This window comes from Phyllostomus hastatus, unplaced genomic scaffold (genome assembly GCF_019186645.2).
Source record: "Phyllostomus hastatus isolate PE091 unplaced genomic scaffold, TTU_PhHast_1.1 phas_scaffold_21, whole genome shotgun sequence".
In the NCBI taxonomy this organism is placed as follows: domain Eukaryota; kingdom Metazoa; phylum Chordata; class Mammalia; order Chiroptera; family Phyllostomidae; genus Phyllostomus; species Phyllostomus hastatus.
The window spans coordinates 48569742-48587317 of NW_025334017.1; the positions used below are offsets into that span (position 1 = coordinate 48569742).

Below are 17576 nucleotides of genomic sequence, written 5' to 3' on the forward strand. Positions count from 1 at the left end.
GGCTCGGTCCTCTCCCTGCGGGCAGGGGCCCCTCAGCGACCTGGGCCCTGGTTGTCCTTGCACCAGGGCCCACCGCATTCCAGCGGCAGCAGGGCGTCCCCCGGACTTCACTTCCAGTGACCTCTTGTGCCGCGGAGCCTGCACAGGCCACCTTCGGGGTCCTCCACACCCGGGAGTGGGTTTGCCCGCTGCTTAGTGCCTGCAGTCCTGACTCCCCGGGGGTCGGGGGAAGGTCGGGGAGGCCCCCCGGAGCCTGGGGCCGCCTACCGGGGGTCCTGATCCCCCCTGGAGGGGCTGGGGCGGCCCCTCAGGCCTGTTTGCTCAGTGTGCCCCTCCAACAGGGGCGAGTCAGTCACCCAGAAGGGTTCGCGGACAGCGCCCGCGGGCATGTGTGGGTGTCAGCAACTGAGAGGAGGTGCCACTGGCACCTGGTGGGTGGGGACGGGAACGCTGCTGGGTGTCCCCCAGGGCGAGGGCCAGGGGTTGGCGGGGCGGGATCCGGGGAGACCCGCAGGTCCGGGGAGCTGCCGGCCAGGTTTTGCTTTAGCAGCCGGAGGCTGGGAGAGATCTTTCGGCAGAAGGCGGAGCACTTGCTCGGCGAGATGCCCGTTCGGGCGGCGGAGCCTGGCGGGGCCGGGGACCAGGCGGGGGCGCAGGCGGGCCGAGAACGCGGCGAGCGGCCGCGGGGAGCAGCTGGAGCCCCAGGTCCGCCCTCACGTCGCCGAAACGAGCCCGGCGGGGCGGCGCGGGGCGGCCGGGCACGGGGGACTCGGAGAGCGGCGGGTCCAATGTGTCCCCCCATCGCGGGCCTCGGGGCCGCCGAAGCCGCAGTCCTCCGGGCGCCCAGAGCGGCCGGAAGTGCGCTCGGCCGGGGCGGGGCGGGCGCGGGTTCACTTCCGGCCGGCGCGGGCGCGAGCGCGGGCTCGGCGGCCGCCTCGGGCTCCGAAGGTGAGTGGGCGCCGTAAGCCCTCGCGGGGCTCGTCCCCGCCAACCCCGCCCCGGGGCCGCCGCCGCGTGACCTTGACCCCGGCCCGGGGGTGGCGCGGGGTGTCCCGGAGCCGAGAGGAGGCCTCCGCCGGGGGCGGGGGCCGCCGTGCCCACTTCGCAGCCGGGGGACCGAGGCTCGGGCCCTTTCCCACCGGGCGGCGGGCCCGGCTCCGCCTGCGGGGGGGGGGCGGAGGCAGGTCTGCCGGGCGCGGCGTCTGCGCCCCGCGTGCCCGCCGCGCGGCCGCCCTGCGGCTCCATCTCGGCGGGAGCGCCCTCGCCCCGGCACCGGCACCGCCGCAGCCGTTCCCGCGGAGCAGATCGGGGCAAAGCGGCTTTGGCCCCGGGGCGGCTGGGGGGCAGGAGGTCCTTCCGGGGGGACCCGCCTGCTTTTGGGGGGCGAGGCCGTGGGCCGGGTGACGTTCCAGGGTCGGGCCGCTCTCGGGGCAGAGCTTCTCGGCGCGGCTCCTGCAGGCGCGCTCCTGGGTCCCGGGCGCGGGAGCCGCCCGGCACCCCCGCCCCACGCGGCACCTGCGGCGCCCCGCCCTCCCGCCCAGCTCGCGGGGCCCGGCCCCCCTCGCGCCCCTCGTGCTGCCCCGCTTCTCGTTCCCCAGGTCCCGGGCGAGCGCACCTTCGTCGGGCCTTGAGGACGATGGCGGCCCCGGGGGGCTGTCAGCAGCCGCCTCGTGTCCCGGCCCCTGTGAGCCTCAAGTCGCCGGGGACCCCTGGAGCCCACCACCCGGAGGCCCGGCTCCGCTCCCACAGTCGGCAGCACGGTACTGGCGCCCCCCCCCCCCCGCACCGCCAATCCCCGGGGGCGGCGGGACCGAGGCGGCTGGGGGCTGAGCTTCGTGAGCAAAGGTCCCTCGGGGACGGCCCCTGGGACCGTTTTTCGCTTGCGAGGGGCATCTGGGCAAAACCAAGCGCAGCCTCAGTGCCTGGGTCCTCTGTGGGGTCAGCGAGTCCTCGTATCGCCGCCCCCGCCCCCCAGACTTTGAAAGTCGCCTCCTGGCTCTGGGCAGGCTGGTTAGGGCGGGGCCCCAGGGGCCTTGCTCCAAGCCCTGAGCACATGGTACCCTGGGCCCTGCCTGCGCTCAGAGGTCAGGGAGCCCTGGGGGGGCCCATGCCCCCGACCCGGCCTCACAGCCGAGGACACAGATAAGCTGAGATCCGTGGGAGGCAACGGTGCCGGGTGCCAGGCTCTGGGCGGGTCGTCCTGGAGGCTGGGGGTGCGGGGAGGGCTCACTGGGTGCTGCACAGGCCTTTGCCGGGCCGGCTGCCCTCCCTGCACGGCGGTTTCAGCGCCTTGCCCCAGGCCCCCAGCACCAGGTCCCTGCCCGTGTCCCCTGCCACATGCAGTCAGGACGTCAAGGCCCCCACGTCACCTTTGAAACGTCCTGGCAAGGCAGGACGTCCTGTCCCCATGTTTTCAATGGGGGCGCGGAAGCCCACAGGGCTCAGACCACGTCAGTCTGCGTCACCAAGCCCTTGGCCCGAGGCTGGGCGCAGCGAGCCACGGCTCCTCCTCTTGAGGGTCGGGCCGATGGGATGTGGGACTGGGGAGGGGCCGTCCTGAAGGTCGTCCTGACGGGACCCACCCCGGGCTGCACCAGCAGAGACCAGCCCTGGACGGCTCCCGCCCAGAAGGCCCTGAGCCACGGCCAAGGGTCTGGAGACGTGGCCCAGGGGGAGGTGGGGTGCCGTGCCCAGGAGCTCCCAGGGTTGGCCCCGAAGGAGAGAGCGTGGGTGGAGACGAAGCCCTGGAGGGGGTGCTGTGTGCTAGGGGTCGTGACCTAGGAGCAGGTGGCATCGTGCAGGTTGCAGAGAGAGCCCTGGGTCTGAGTGGGTTGCAGGGAGATGAGCCCTAGACCCCAGGCTCCCTCGGCCGAAGCCCTGAGGTGCTCTCCCAGCCCCCGTGGGAGGAGGAGCTGTCAGGAGACACGGAGGGGGGCCGAGGGGGCAGGGACACCTGCCGGCCGGGTGGGGGAGCAGAGGCTGCCCTGCGCCGGGCTCTGTGCAGCCTCACCGCCCCAGGCGCCACCACTGCTGGGCCCCTGGGCCCCTCTGGCCCCTGGCTCAGCGCTCACCTCTGCCCCCCCAGGCCCCTCGCCCATTCAGACTCCTCACCCGACACTTGTGGGTGCCCCCAGACCCCCACAGCCACCTGCCTGTCCCACTGGGGTCCCTGACTCAGCACCCCTGGCCTCCACTTGTCCCCCCACCCCCACCCCCACCCACCTGCCCAGGAGAAGCCCCGGGGATGTCCGCCGGGCACAGCTCCCCACCCCGCCTGGAGACCCTGCAGGGGTCCGAGATACGGCAGTTGCCCCCTGACCTCGGCCAGTGCCGGGAAGAGCTGTGGAGCAGCAGCCTGGCGTCCTCACCCCTGCAGGGTCCGGGCGGCACCCTCTGGAGCCGGGGCTGTGGCTTCCCCGGGTCTGGGCCCTGTCAGGCCCGTACTCAGCCTGGTCCCAGCACTGTGGCGCCCCTGCCGGTTGGCCCCCAGAAGGGCAGAGCGGCCCAGTGGGTGGGTGGGTGGGCGCTAGCAACCTCTCCCAACTGTCTTTTCAGATTCTGAGGCGGAGCCCGAGCAGGCTCTGCCGTCTCCGCATCTGCAGGATGCTGGACGCGAGGTGGACCAGGACGGAGGGGCACTGAGGACCCTTCTGAGGGGTCTGCCCTGCAGGCCCCAGTGTGCGGACAGCCTCGGACAGGAGCCCGGCTCGGAGCAGCGTGCAGGCCATTCGTCCGGAGCCGGCGGGTCCTGCCTGCCCAAGAGGGGCGCCTGGCGTGTGACTCTCAGGCCGCTGGGAGCCTCAGGGACGGCGGGCGGCTCGGAGCTGGGGGACGGCTTCGGCCGGGGCTCGGGCCTCGGGGCCTTGCAGGGCGGCCCGCGCAGCGCGAAGCCGCACCGGTGCGAGGCCTGCAGCAAGAGCTTCAAGTACCACTCGCTGCTGCTGAAGCACCAGCGCATCCACACCGGCGAGAAGCCCTATGCCTGTCACGAGTGCGACAAGCGCTTCCGCGGCTGGTCCGGCTTCATCCAGCACCACCGCATCCACACGGGCGAGAAGCCCTACGAGTGCGGCGAGTGCGGCCGCGCCTTCAGCCACAGCTCGCACTTCACGCAGCACCTGCGCGTGCACAACGGCGAGAAGCCCTACGCGTGCGCCGAGTGCGGCCAGGCCTTCAGCCAGAGCTCCAACCTGCTGCGGCACCGGCGGCTGCACACGGGCGAGAAGCCCTACGCTTGCAGCCAGTGCGGCAAGGCCTTCGTCTGGAGCTCCGTCCTCATCGAGCACCAGCGCATCCACACGGGCGAGAAGCCCTACGAGTGCGCCGAGTGCGGCAAGGCCTTCCGCGGCCGCTCGCACTTCTTCCGGCACCTGCGGACGCACACGGGCGAGAAGCCCTTCGCCTGCGGCGCCTGCGGCAAGGCCTTCGGCCAGAGCTCCCAGCTCATCCAGCACCAGCGGGTGCACTACCGGGAGTAGCGGCCGCGCCGAGCCGGTGGGGTCCGGCGGCGCTCCAGCCGCCTCGCCCTTCCGGCTGGCACCGCGCACCTGGCGTCCCCAATAAATTCTTTCTAACTGATGGTAGCCGGAGCCACTCCCGCCTGGGCGAGGCCGCGGGCTGCTTCCTGTCCCCAAGGGCCTGTCTCGGGGAGGAGCGGCAGGGGGCCCTAAGAGCGCCCCCTCTGGGCTCCCCGGGGACTGAGGCCCGGGGGGTGTCCTGAGTACCCGGAGCCACACCCAGGGCGTGGTCGGGCCCCTCAAGGTGGGTGTCAGCAGAGGCCCCGCTCATCCTGGCCTGGCGGTGCAGTCCCCTCGCGACCCGGGGAGAGTGCGCGGGGCTCGTCGTCCCCGCAGCAAGCCCCAGGCCGGGTCTAAAGGCCGCCTGCGGGGCCTGCCGCACCCGCCTCTGAGCCATCGGACTCCCGGCCCTGGGGAGAGCTCAGCCAGGCGGTGATGGCCGAGCCTCCGGCAGCCCGTGCCCGCCCTAACCCTGTGCTGCCTGCTCCCTCCTGGGCGGGGCGGCGCCGCCCCGCAGTCGGGAGCTCCCAGCCCCCCTCCCCGCAGGCTGCCACTCCGAGCCGCGCCCCAGTGTTTGCCGCCTGCTGGACGTGGTCCGCAGGGCCCCGTGGTTGAGCCACCGCCCCTCTGCAGGCCACGGCCCTGGGCCCTGAGGCCGCCAAGTGCTTTGGAATCCCCACTCTGTGCCCCCCCTGGGTGAGGGGCACCCCCCCCCCCCGGGGAGGGCTGGAGGCCACGCTGTCCCTGGACGTTAGCTTCCGGGGTCAGAGCACCGCCCTGAGTCATCCTCGCTGGTGGGCGGCAGCAGTGCCGTCCTGGCATTAACTCCCTTCGGCCAGGAAGACGGGCGAAGGTCACGGCCTGCCCTCTCCCCCGTGCATGTGGCCATGCCACCAGGCCTCATGGGGGGCGCGGAGTCAGCCCCAGCTCTGGGAGGTCCCGTGCAGCCTCAGCGACAGGACCTAGCAGCGCCTGCTCACGCCGAAGTCACAGCCGGGGGACCCCCCAGAGTAGGGCAGACAGGAGGTCCCGCAGGGCAGGATTTGCTGGGGGGCGTGGTCCGTGTTTTCCTGGAGTAGCTCCTGAAGCCTCGTGTGCACACGGTGCTGCTGGGTGCGGCTCAGGGAGGTCTCGGCACAGCCTGTGCGTGTGCAGGCCGCAGAAGCCCCGTGGGGACTCGAGGGTGAGACCCTGGAAGGGCTGCGCACCTGGCCCATGGGTGGGGCCCGCCGCGGCGTGGTTGGGGGAGGGGCCGAGCCCCACCCAGCAGCCCAGTGGAGGTCTTTCCTGCAGGGCCTTCTGACAGCAGATCCATTCCACTTACCCATCCCATTCCTTGTTCCAGCTCTAGCCCTGGGAACGCCCGTGCACCCCCCCGCCTGGGTGTTTGGGGGTCTCCTGCTGATCTCAGCCAGCCCCGTGAAGCGCTGTCCTGTTGGCCTGCATTTTTCTAGGACCTTGTGTCATGGGTGTGGGGACCCACTAAGGGACCGCCCAGTTCCACCACCGCGCTTCCCAGGCCCCGCCCCAGGGGGGACATTCAGGGGCCTCTGGTGGGGCCAGGGGGTCTCCTCCCCAAACCCCCAAGGACTTTGACAGTGGGCCCCGCTGGGCGCCTCCAGCCCCTCAAAGCACACACCCCTGCACAGGCAGCTGTCCTGGCCCCACGCGGACACCACCTGGACAGGCCACTCCAGCCGAAGGGCAGCTCTGGCTGGGGCGGGAGCCTGCCCCTCGCCCCCTGTTGCCCCCAGCTCTGCCCTCTGGGCGGAGATGGCCTGGCTGCGCTCGCTCAACAGCGATAGGGCCCCCAGGGTTGGAAGGTAGCGTCGTGCCCAGGCCCTACCCCCGCCCCCTCCGGCCCTCTGCTAGGCAGTCAGTTCCTCCAGCTAATCGCCGTGGGCGGTGCGGCTCTCTCCCCAGTCCAGGCCGGCTTTCGCCGTCCCTCGGGCCACTCCAACCAGCCAGACCTCGCGCCCCGAGGCCCCCCTCCCCGCCTGCTTCCCACGGCCTCAGCCCTACACGCCTTGCAGGCCCCTGGCTCCTCCCCCTCCCGAGGCTCTGCCTCTCTGACACCCTCGCTGAGGTGCACGCCCCGTCCAGCACCTCGGACAGCTCCAGGGCCAGCTCGGTCGACCGGCCCCCCCTGAGCTCCTCCGGCCCGTCTGTCCCCAGCAGCCCCCCCAGGCCGGTCCCCTGGGCTGGCCCTCCCGATCAGCCCCCCGGGCCTGGCCTCCAGCGGGTCCTCCAAGCAGCGCGAAGTGCCCTGCGCACCTCAGCTCCAAGCGTCCCCAGCGTGCGGGCCTCTGCACGCTGTTGACATGGGGGGCGGGGTCAGACGGGACTCCCCCAGCGAGATTCGAACCCGGATCTAGGGTGCTGGGGCCCATGCTTTCGGCCTCCCCCACCCCCAGTTGGCTGTCAGCACAGCCGGTCCCCCAGGCCACGGCTAATCTAGCTTCCTCGCGGTCCCACCGCTTTGGACCCACAGATCCACGGAGCCTGTGCCAGGCGCTCCGCTCCGCGTCCCCACCGGGCTCAGCGGGTTTCCCAGATTCCTCGAACCCGTCCCGCGCGCGCCCCCGCGTGGGTCCCCTCTCTGCTGCTCTGTGGCGCCCCCTGCCTGCTCGGGGGACTGACAGCTTCCGGCCTGTCTCGCTGAGAATGCTCCTCCGGCCCCCCACGTGACCGCGTGGGTCGGTCTCCGCCACGGGCCCTCCTCCGCCCCTTTCTTGCGGAGAACCGTCTGCAAGTCTCCCGCTTGCGTCCTCCTGCCTCGCGTCTGCCCCGGCGGCCGTCCATTGTCCTGCCCTCTCCGCTTTGCTGCGCGAGGGGCCCTCGGGCCCGCCCACCGCCGCCCTCGCGCGCCGTAATTCAGCTCCTCGTCGCTCCTGACACGGCTCTCGCTCCCGACAACGCCTTTCTTTTCATGGGCACGCACGCCGCAAACGCTGCCTTTTTTTTTTTTTTTTTTTACAAAAACGTTTTAAGGAAGAACGACAAGTGTACAGCGAAATGCTAATGAATTCTAACTTGCACCTGAAAGACGACTTTAAAATCCAAGTAGCTTCTTGATGTGAATGTTCGCTTTGACCCCATTTTGAGGCTGTGCCCCTTGGCCACGCGGCCCACCCCGAGCCCACCGTGTCCTTTCTTGGCTGCACGGCCGCCGGTCCCGCCTTCCCTCCCACCGCCGGGCCCCGCGCGCGCCTGCTGGTGGTGCTCCAGAGCCCGCCCGGCCTGTGCGCGCGGCCGCTGTTCCGAGGGAGGCAGCCGCCCCTGCCGGTCCCAGGGCGCCCCCTGTGCACGGCTGTCTGTCCCGCCTGCTCCGCCGCGTTCCTGAGCCCTGAGGCCAGCTGGGTGGTCCTGCCTCCAGGGGATGCGACCTGTGGTCGTTCCTGTAACTGGAAGAGAGGCATCTGTGCTGGGGACACGATCCGGAGCACCAGTTCCCGGGTTTTGTTTCATTTTGGTTTTTTGAAAGTTGACATGAAGTATGATACTTTTTTTTTTTTTAAGATTAAAAAAAAAGTTTTTAGCCCTGACTGGCGTAGCTCAGTGGATTGAGCGCAGGCTGCGAACCAAAGCATCGCAAGTTCAATTCCCAGTCAGAGCACATGCCTGGGTTGCAGGCGAGGTCCCCAGTGGGGGCCACATGAGAGGCAACCACACATTGATGTTTCTCTTTGTCCCTCCCTTCCCCACTGTGTGGTTGCCTCTTGCGCGCCCCCTACTGGGACGTGCTGCACGTGCGGACCTACACTGACAACCTTTTAAGTGCAGAGGCTGGAGTTGGCCCCACCTGGCCCAGCCCTGGGCTGGGCTGGGTTGGGCCTGGGGGGGCGGGGGCGTGCTGCTGGCCACCAGAGTGCCTGGGATGGGCTGGAGCCTGAAACGCCGGCAGGTCGGGGCCTGCGGAGCTCCCGCGGGAGCCAGCGCAGATTGAGCTCAGAAGGAGACCGGGTTATGCGGTGGGAGGAGAGACAGGCCAGGACCATGCGAGGAGGGCGCAGTCGGGAGAGGCCACAGGACCCTCCAGGGGATGAAAGCTCCAAGCGCAAGGCCAGGCCGGCCTGTTGCGTGCCTTGTGGGCCAAGCAGCCCTCAGACCTGAGGTATCCCACTGAGCATGCAGGGTGGGGGTGCGTTTCCACTTTGTAGATTTAAAAAATGTGTGTGTTTTGCATAATTTGTTACAAATAAGTAAGGCAGCACGTGGAGGGTGCAGACACAGAGTTGACCAGAGCAGTGATGCCCGGCTGCTCGGGCTGGCGGCCAGCTGGGGCGGGAGCTGCGGGGCTGGAGGGTGGGTGCGGGCTTCCGAGAAAGCTGCAGGGGCTGCCCCCCTTCTGCACCTGAGTGAGGGCGGCCTCCCACAGGGCGCACTGCACCCCCCATAGCCACCCTTTGAGCCTTGGGCTGCAGTCGGCCCGGGGTCTGCATTTGGTTCTCCACTTCTGCAGCCTGAGGCTATTTCTGGGCCAAAAAAGGTAACTGCTCTGGCACTGGGCCAGGACACTCAGACTGCCTGGGCCCTTCCCAGCTGGCTCCGTTGACCACCAGCAAAGGGCCAGCCCTCTGTGGTCTGGCTCCCTCACCTCATTCCTGGGAGGTGGCAGAGCTGAACGCTCCAGCCCTTGAGCCGGTGGCGTCTGAGGTGCTCTGGGCAGTGACAGGAGCCCGCAGCCCCAGCACCGACCACCGGTGAACTCGGAGCTCCAGGGCCCGGTTTTCTGCCCTCACAGCGCAGCCTGGCCCAGGGAGGGCTGTCACTCTCCTGTGCTGAGCGCCAGCCCCTGCCTCTTCCTCGTCTGCACAGCAGCACCTGTCTCTGGGGTGCTGAGGTCAGGCCAGGGGACTCACACGTGTGGGGGGAGTGGACACAAGTGCCGAGGGCTGGGCCTCGCAGAAGCACCAGTGGCGTGTGGCTCCCCCACCCCCGCCCCTATTTGCTCCTGCTCCTCTCCACGGAGCAGCTTCCTGAGTCTGCGGCCTCCTCCTCCCTGGCGCTCCCCTTTCTCCACTAGCGCCGACTCCGTCATTCACTCACTCCGCAGCCAGCTCGGTCACCAAACCTGGACCCACTTTCTTCACCTTATCCCTGCACCTGCCTGGACACAGTGGAGCCCGGGCGGGAGACGCTGGAGCTGCGCCAGGTGGGTGTGTGGGAGCAGAGACTGGCAGAGTCAGGGATTCTGGAATGCCCGTGGGAGCGGGAAGGCAGGCGGCGCTGCTATGAAGATCAGGACAACAGCCTGGGAGGGGCCTCGCACTGGAGCTAGGGACCCTGCCTTTAAGAATCTCAAAAGGAAGCCAACATTGGGGCGACCATCTGCCTGCCACCCAGCGGCTTCCCAGGGCAGCAGAGCACTACTGAGTGCACTCATCAGGCGGTCCAGGTCGTCCACGGAAGTGCCCACGCCAAGGCCTCCAGGGCAGCTAAGCCCCCAAGTCTCCATTATCCTACAGTACAGGTGGCAAACACAAGGCCCTTGGCCGATTCCGGCCCCAGCACCTTGTTTCTACCCAGCAGCAGTGCCGAGTTCCTTGCCCCTAGTTAAGGAGTAGTTACATGTGTACAGTCCTAAAACTACATTTGGTCCTTTGAAGGCAACCACGAGACTGATATCACCCCGGTGAAAATGAGTTTGACATCCCTGGCCAGAGCATCGTGGGAAGTTGCCTAAAATGTCCTTGCAACTGTTCCGGCAGAGGCCTCCAAGGTAGCTGAGAGCACAGTCCTCCGGAGGTCTAGAGTGCCTAGGAAGTGCCTGTGTCACGGCCTCCAGGGCAGCTGAGAACACAGTCCTCCAGATGCTTAGAGCGCCCAGGAAGTGCCTGCGTCGCGGCTTGCAGAGCAGCTGAGAGCACAGTCCTCCAGATGCTTAGAGCGCCCAGGAAGTGCCTGTGTCGCGACCTCCAGGGCAGCTGAGAGCACAGTCCTCCAGATGCCTAGAGCGCCCAGGAAGTGCCTGTGTCGCGACCTCCAGGGCAGCTGAGAGCACAGTCGTCCGGCTGCCTAGAGCGCCCAGGAAGCGCCTGCGTCGCGGCTTGCAGAGCAGCTGAGAGCAGTCCTCCAGATGCCTAGAGCGCCCAGGAAGTGCCTGCGTCGCGGCTTGCAGAGCAGCTGAGAGCACAGTCCTCCAGATGCCTAGAGCGCCCAGGAAGTGACCGCGTCGCGGCCTCCAGGGCAGCTGAGAGCACAGTCCTCCCACAGCCTAGAGTGTTGCCGGAAGTGTCTGCGCCGCGAGTGAAGGGCTGGGCACTAGGGGTTAGCAGCCGTGACTGCAGGTATGGGGTGGCGGGCCAGGTGGGGTGGCTGACGTTAGGGCCGTGTCGAGCGCGACCGTGAAGCGAGGGTTGAGGGCCGCGCGTCTGTCCTGGGGTTTCGCTGCGGAAGAGCCGCAGGTCCGCCGAGGACAGTGGAAGCGGGGAGCATGCGCCGCGGCCGCGGTCTGCGGGCAGCTTCCCTAGACCAGCGTGACGGCCGCCAGGGGTCGCTGCGTCCCCAGTTGCTGGCGTGAGTCAACCTGCCCTGGTCTTTCTGTGAAATGACCTAATTCACACGGTTTCGCCTACAAACTTCCAGATGAAGTTTCCGTGCAGATAAATCACGATTTCGGCGTCGGGAGGTCCCGGAGGGGGGAGTCAGTGTGACCCCACGGCCTTTGTACGTTGTCCCGTGACCGCCAGGCGCGCGGCGGTGACCCGAGTGAATCTTTCCGAGTAAAACGGAGGTTTAAATTGCCTTTTCTAATTGCTAATGACGCGGGACAGGTGTGGGACTGAGGTTTGAAGACGTGTCCGCCACTGTTCTTTGGTGGGCTGCGTGTTCATGGCTTTCACCAGCTTTTCTGACACGTGTGTGCTTAAGCATTTTGAGTGTATTACAGTTGTCCCACTTCCCCCCTTTACCCCCCTTAGTTCGTGTCATGGGTCGTGCATGTAACTTCTTCCATTCTACTCTTCATCTCCCCCCATTTCCCACCTACCACCTGCGCCCCTTATTCCCTATAACCCCCCCCACTGATAGCCCTCCATGTGATCTCCGTTTCTGTGATTCTGTTCCTGTGCTAGTTATTTGCTTAGTTCATTTTTGTTTTTGTTTTTTTAAGGTTAGATTGTTGATAGTTGTGAGTTTGTCACTTTACTGTTCATGTTATCTTCTTTTTCTTAGCTAAGTCCCTTTAACATTTCATATAATAAGGGCTTGGTGATGGTGAACTCCTTTAACCTGACCTCATCTGGGAAGCACTTCATCTGCCCTTCCACTCTGACTGAGAGCTTTGCTGGATGGAGCGACCTTGGCTGTGGGTCCTTGCTTCTCCCGACGTTTGGAGAGGCCCAGAGGGTCCTCATACTCTCCTTCTATTGTTTCCTTCTTGCTGTTCTGGTCAAATGCTTATTTCTTCCTGATGTTCCACATCGTTGGTTCGAATCCCGGCTTCCTCCCCCAACTCCCGTCTCCCAGCAGAGGTGTCTCTGCCGCACTTGGCGGGATCCTCACCCCTCCTTCAGGCTGTGGCCGCCCACGTTGGGAGCCCTATGTCTGGTAGGCTGGTCGTGTCCTTTCCGCTTGGTTCTTTCATTTGGGCCCCGTTTCTCCGTCTCCCCACCGTGGCAGCGTGTGTGTGTGTGTGTGTGTGTGTGTGTGTGTGTCAGGCGGGGCTGCTCCGACCCCCTCCGGAGAGGGGCCTGTTGCAGAGAAGGCAGCTGCAGAGTATGGGGCGGAGTCTCGGGTGGTGGCAGGGCGGGGCAGGCGCCTCACCCCTTGGTGGGGGGGTCTGCGTTGCTGTAAGTCTGTGAGAGCCCTTTACAGAGTCCTCAACACCCGGCAGTTTCTTTCCAACCCCCCCCCCAACACTGGTGTCTGCAGCCAGAAGTCGTGAGGGTTCGTCCCCCCAGCTCTGGAACCCTGGGCTGTGCAGTCTGGCCAGGGGCTGGGACCCCTCATTCCCACGGTGTCCCCCCCAGTTTTGCCCACCACACAGGAAGGTGGGGCTGCCCCACCTGCCACCCCTCCGCCCACTGGCATGTCCCTGCCGTCCTGCCCGGCCGGGTGGACACGGCTTCTCTCCATCTCGGTGGTCGGACTCCGTACAGCTCCCCTTTCCGACAGTTCGGGGTGTCGCCTGTTTTGAGGTCTAGTGATGATTTTTTCTGTAGTTGTGTGAGGGGGCGAAGCATGTTTATCTCCACTTCCACCTTGACCAAAGTCTACCCCCTACCTGTTTATTTCCTTTTGTTTTTTAAAGATTTTTATTTACTTTTAGAGACAGGGGAAGGGAGGGAGAAAAGAGAGAGAAACATCAGTGTGTGGCTGCCTCTCATGTTCCCCCTACTGGGGACCTGGCCCACAACCCAGGTGTGTGCCCCGACTGGGAATCGAACCAGCGACCTTTTGGTTCGCAGGCCAGCACTCAGTCCGCTGATCCATGACAGCCAGGGCCAGTTTCTTATGTTTAACATTAAATGTTCTTGTGTGGTGAAATCCATCAGATTTTGGCGTTGCCCTTAGCAAAATCATTCCTCAGTCCAAAATTACACTTTTCACTTCTTTTATATTAAAAATTCCGTAATTACCAAAAAACTTGAAAACCTGTAGACACCTGAGGACCGGCTGGAGGTGCTGGCTGGGTCCTCGTGGAGCGAGGGGCTGCAGGCGGGCGTGGGGCCGCCGCCACGGACTGTCTGTCCCCGGGCGTCCGAGTGACAGGCGGGCGCACGGGCGAGGGGGCTCCTTTGGGCCCCAGGGGGCTCCGCCCCCCCCACTCCTCCTGTCACTCTCTCCCCTCTTCCTTTTGCCCACACAGGTGCCCCCACTCCTGGTGTGTCTGCAGGACGCCGCGGAGGGCCAGCCTGATGGACACACGTGCAGGTGAGGGGTGGGCAGCCAGAGAGGTCACGTGTCGGGAGCTGGGGTCCCCGGTCCAGCTGCGGGAAGATGGCTGCCACCACGTTGTTCCGGCCACAGCACCCATGGGCCCCACCTCCCACCCCCCGTTCTTGGGTCCCCGGGCTGGAGGCTCCTGAGAACAGGACCGGCTTTGGGCTTCATTTCCCGGCCCCGAGCAGCAGACCGGGGGGGGGGGGGGGACGCTGGGGCCCCGTCAGGGCTGACACGGCCAAGGGCTTGGGGTCGGTGTTCTGCGGCTGCCGTCACTGCACCATCTCGTGACCAGCGCTGAGGGCGAGGCCACCTTCCCTCGCAGAGCTTCACCCTGCCCGAGCATGCTCACGGCCGTGTTCCCTGGGTGACTTGTCCTGCACACCCCACACCCCCCCACACCCCCCGCAAACACTCCACGGTGCGGCCCCCGGTCAGAGGTCGGTGGAAGCCTGGCGGGCGCCTGCCCACCCGCACTCGTCCCTAGGGCTGCAGCAGCAGGCGAAGTGCCTGCCCGTGGGGGGGGGTTCCTCTGGACCCCGTGTCTGCTGGCCCTGGCCTTGTCCTGGGCCACCGGCCACAGGAGACCCTGATGACGCTGCAGGGACTGCTCGGCCTCCCAGTGTCCCCAGCTTGTGACGCCACATCCCAGATGCTCTTGAGCCGAGGGGACCTCGTCGACCTGCCGCCTCACCGAGGCAGCCCCCCCCGCCCCCCACCCCCGGGCTGTGCCCACTCCGGCCGACGTCTGGGTCAGTGTCCTCTCCGCACGAACAGAGCCCTCCGAGGTGGCGGGTGGGGGCTCATCTGAGACAGTGTCGCTCCAGGAGCCCAGGGTCGGAGTGGTAGGCGGGGCCCAGGACTCATGCTGTCCACCTCAGCGCGTCCTGCTCTGGCCCCAGGCCGGGGGACAGGGGGGTGCGGCAGAGCCGAGCCTGTCCCCTCCGCTCCTGGGGCCGGAGAGACAGAGGCACAGGCTCAGGTCTCCTGGAGTCACCGGAAGGAGCCTCCAGGTTCTACCTGCCCCCAGCCCCTGTCTGTCCCTGTCCCCATGGAGGTTAGAAAGGACAGCCGAGCAAGGACCCCACCCAGGCGCCTGGTGCGCTCTGACCCCTGACCTCATGCCATCTTCCCAGCATGGCCGTAGGTCCCCGGTGCCACCTGCAGCTCTCGTGGGGCTGTCCGAGGCTCGGAGTCCCTCGTGTCTGAACCCACGCCCGGCCCTCTCTTCCAGCTCCGCTCACGCGGGTGTCCCGTGGCCGCCGGACTGCTGCGAGCAGTGCACAGAGCGCAGAGTCGGTGCAGCGGCAGGTGGCCATGGAGGAAGGGGACGGCCACAGAGAGCAGGCGCCAGGACTGTGCCAGGGGCCTCCCCCGGCCCTGGCTTCTCTGGACCTTCGTGGGAACGAGGAGGCCGGAGAGCGGCTGCGAGAGGCCCTGCGGGGGCCGGTCGCTCGTGGGGAGACCGGAGGGCAGAGTGGCTGTGAGGGCGCGCCAGGTCCCGCACGGAACGAGGGCCCCGCAGCAGGCGGCAGCGGCCACCGGACAGGATGGCCTCGCGGCTGCAGCACCGACGCTGCCCGTGCCAGGGAGAAGCCCTACACGTGCGGCGACTGCGGCAAGGCCTTCGTGCACAGCTCGCTCGTCATCCGGCACCAGCGCACCCACAGCGGGGAGAGGCCCTACCTCTGCCAGGAGTGCGGCAAAGCCTTCAGCCAGAGCTTCAACCTCGTCCGGCACCAGCGCGTGCACACCGGCGAGAAGCCCTACAGGTGCGCCGAGTGCGGCAAGACCTTCAGCCAGAGGTCCGACGCCGTCAAGCACCGGAGGATCCACACCGGGGAGAGGCTGTACGAGTGCCGCGAGTGCGGCAAGGCCTTCATCCACAGCTCCAACGTGGTGCGGCACCAGCGCACCCACCACGGGGAGAACCCGTACGCGTGCCAGGAGTGTGGCCAGGCCTTCAGCCAGAGCTCCAACCTCCTCCAGCACCAGCGCGTGCACACCGGCGAGAAGCCCTTCGCCTGCCGGGAGTGCGGGCGCGCCTTCAGCCGCAGCTCCTTCCTCAGCGAGCACAGGCGCATCCACACCGGCGAGAAGCCCTACGAGTGCGCCGAGTGCGGGCGCGCCTTCCGGGCCCTGTCCGGCTTTTTCCGGCACCAGCGGGTGCACACGGGCGAGAAGCCGTTCCGCTGCGCCGAGTGCGGCCACGCCTTCCGCCTGAGCTTCCACCTCATCCAGCACCAGCGGGTGCACAGCGGAGAGTGAAGCCGGGACGTGGGAGCGTGGGGCAGGGACACGTGCGCACGGGTGGGGAGGGGGCGCGGCCCCGCTGAGCTGGTGCCCACACGGAGCTCTGCGGGCCTTGCACCCTGCGCGGCCGCGGGGCGGGGCCGGGAGGCCGTCATGGTGGTGCGCGTTGCTGCCACCGGCGAGTCTGCGGCCTCCTCGCCCGGGAGCGGCCCGAGCGGGAAGTGGAGTCTGGGAGGTGAGTTCCCGCGGGCACATCGCCGACGCTCCCGGAGGAGGGACTGGCGGCGGTGGCCCGTGTCCACCGGCATCGGCTCCGGTCCGGTCATTTGCGTGGCTCACACTGTTACTTCCGGCGCAATCCGCACGTGGTGCCGTGTGTCGCTCCTAAGTGTTTTGGTTCCGTGAGGTTTAACAAACAGTGTTCACTTAAACCTTTGTAACCGCCGTGCTGTCGGGACAGACTCTCTGTCACCCCACGGCGTCCTCGCGGCCCTCCCCGGCCAACCCCCACCCTCAGAGGTGGGCAGTGAGCCCGCCTGCCCCTGTGGCCCTGGGTGTCTGGGCCCCGTGTTAGCAGGACGCAACCGGCCCCCCGGGGGTCCGCACCTCCGTTCCCTCGGCTTCTCTCTGAGATGCACCCGCGTGGCAGCAGGGTCGCTGCAGCCCCACGCCCGTCTTTCTCCCCGTGTCGGAGCGCGCTGCGCAGCGGGGTCAGGCGCGAAGAGAGCAGGCTCAGGTGCCGGGCGGGCAGAGCAGCAGCCAGCACCCGCTCCCACGGCGCTCCGGAGTCTGCAGCACAGAAGACGTGTGAGATCTCAGCACTTTCAACAAACATTTCCTACGCACCCCCTGGCCGGGCTCCGTGCCGCTGTTCCGGGGACACAGACCGGCCACGCGGGTGTGAGCGAGGAGCAGGGAGCCCGGGAGAGGCACCGGGAGGGCAGGGGAGGGCGCCCCCGGGGCGGGCTCTCCGTGACCGCGTCGGCAGGCGGATGCGACCGTGCGGAGCAGGGTGCACTGGGGGTGTGCGTGTAAGAAACATGCCCCCCCCACCCCCCCGGGACTCACGGTGCGCAGCTCCGGCAGCAGCGGCCTGTGTTGCAGACCCACAAGGCGGGGCGGTGGGGGCGGCACACGTCTCTGACGCACGGGGAAGGGGAGGGGTCTGGGTGCACGTTGCGAAACGGCCGTGGTGACCGGACGGGTCCGGGCGGCCGTGCAGCGGTGGTCTGCTCCAGCCGAGCCGCCGGCAGGACTCCCGGGGCAGCGCAGGTCCAGGGCTCTCGAGGGTGCTTAATGGACGTGTGAGCTGAGGCTGCAGGACTGTGCGAGGGGCGGGGGTGGGCGTGGGGACTGCACTCCCCCCAGCGTGGACTCACATCCATTTGGGGCGCCCGGGGTGGGGGAGGGGGACAGCCAGGGCTGAGCCGTGATGCTCAGGTGGGCGGGGCCTGCCCGGCGCGTGCTGCCTCCCAAGTGCCAGTCGGAGCCGAAGCAGCTGTTCGTCGGAGGAAAGCCCCCCCCCCCCCGCGCATGCACTTAGACCCTGTCCTGGTCCTGCTCACAGACCGTCGCCAGGCGCTGAAACCGCCGCGGGAGGCCGGGGAGAGCGGTCACGTGCGGGGTGTGTGAGGACGACGGTCCGCGGCGGGAGCAGCAGCGACCCCCAGGCACCGACGGGCAGGGGCTGCAGAGGGGCCCTCCGAGGATGGAGAGCGCGGTTCCGCAGGGGGCGTCAGTGCTGCAGAAGCAGCCCCGAGTCCCAGGGAGGCCGGAAATGGGAAGCCCATCTCCAGTCCGGTAGGAAGAGGGGTGCAGGGATTTAAAAGGAACAGGCCTGGCTGGTGTGGCTCAGTGGATTGACGCACGGGCTGCGGACCGAGGAGTCGCCGGTTCGACTCCCAGTCAGGGCACACGCCT

General features: G+C 67.6%; 1 protein-coding gene across 1 annotated transcript; it reads left to right on the forward strand.

Annotated features, from left to right (window-relative positions):
• The first annotated feature begins 520 nt into the window (after nt 1-520).
• LOC123832989 (zinc finger protein 883-like) lies at nt 521-16111 on the forward strand. The gene is made up of 5 exons (XM_045860954.1): nt 521-948; nt 1599-1760; nt 3556-4460; nt 8470-8480; nt 14993-16111. The coding sequence occupies exons 1-5, from the start codon at nt 603-605 to the stop codon at nt 15669-15671; spliced, it is 2103 nt and encodes a 700-aa protein (XP_045716910.1). The 5' UTR covers nt 521-602; the 3' UTR covers nt 15672-16111.
• The last annotated feature ends 1465 nt before the right edge of the window (nt 16112-17576 follow it).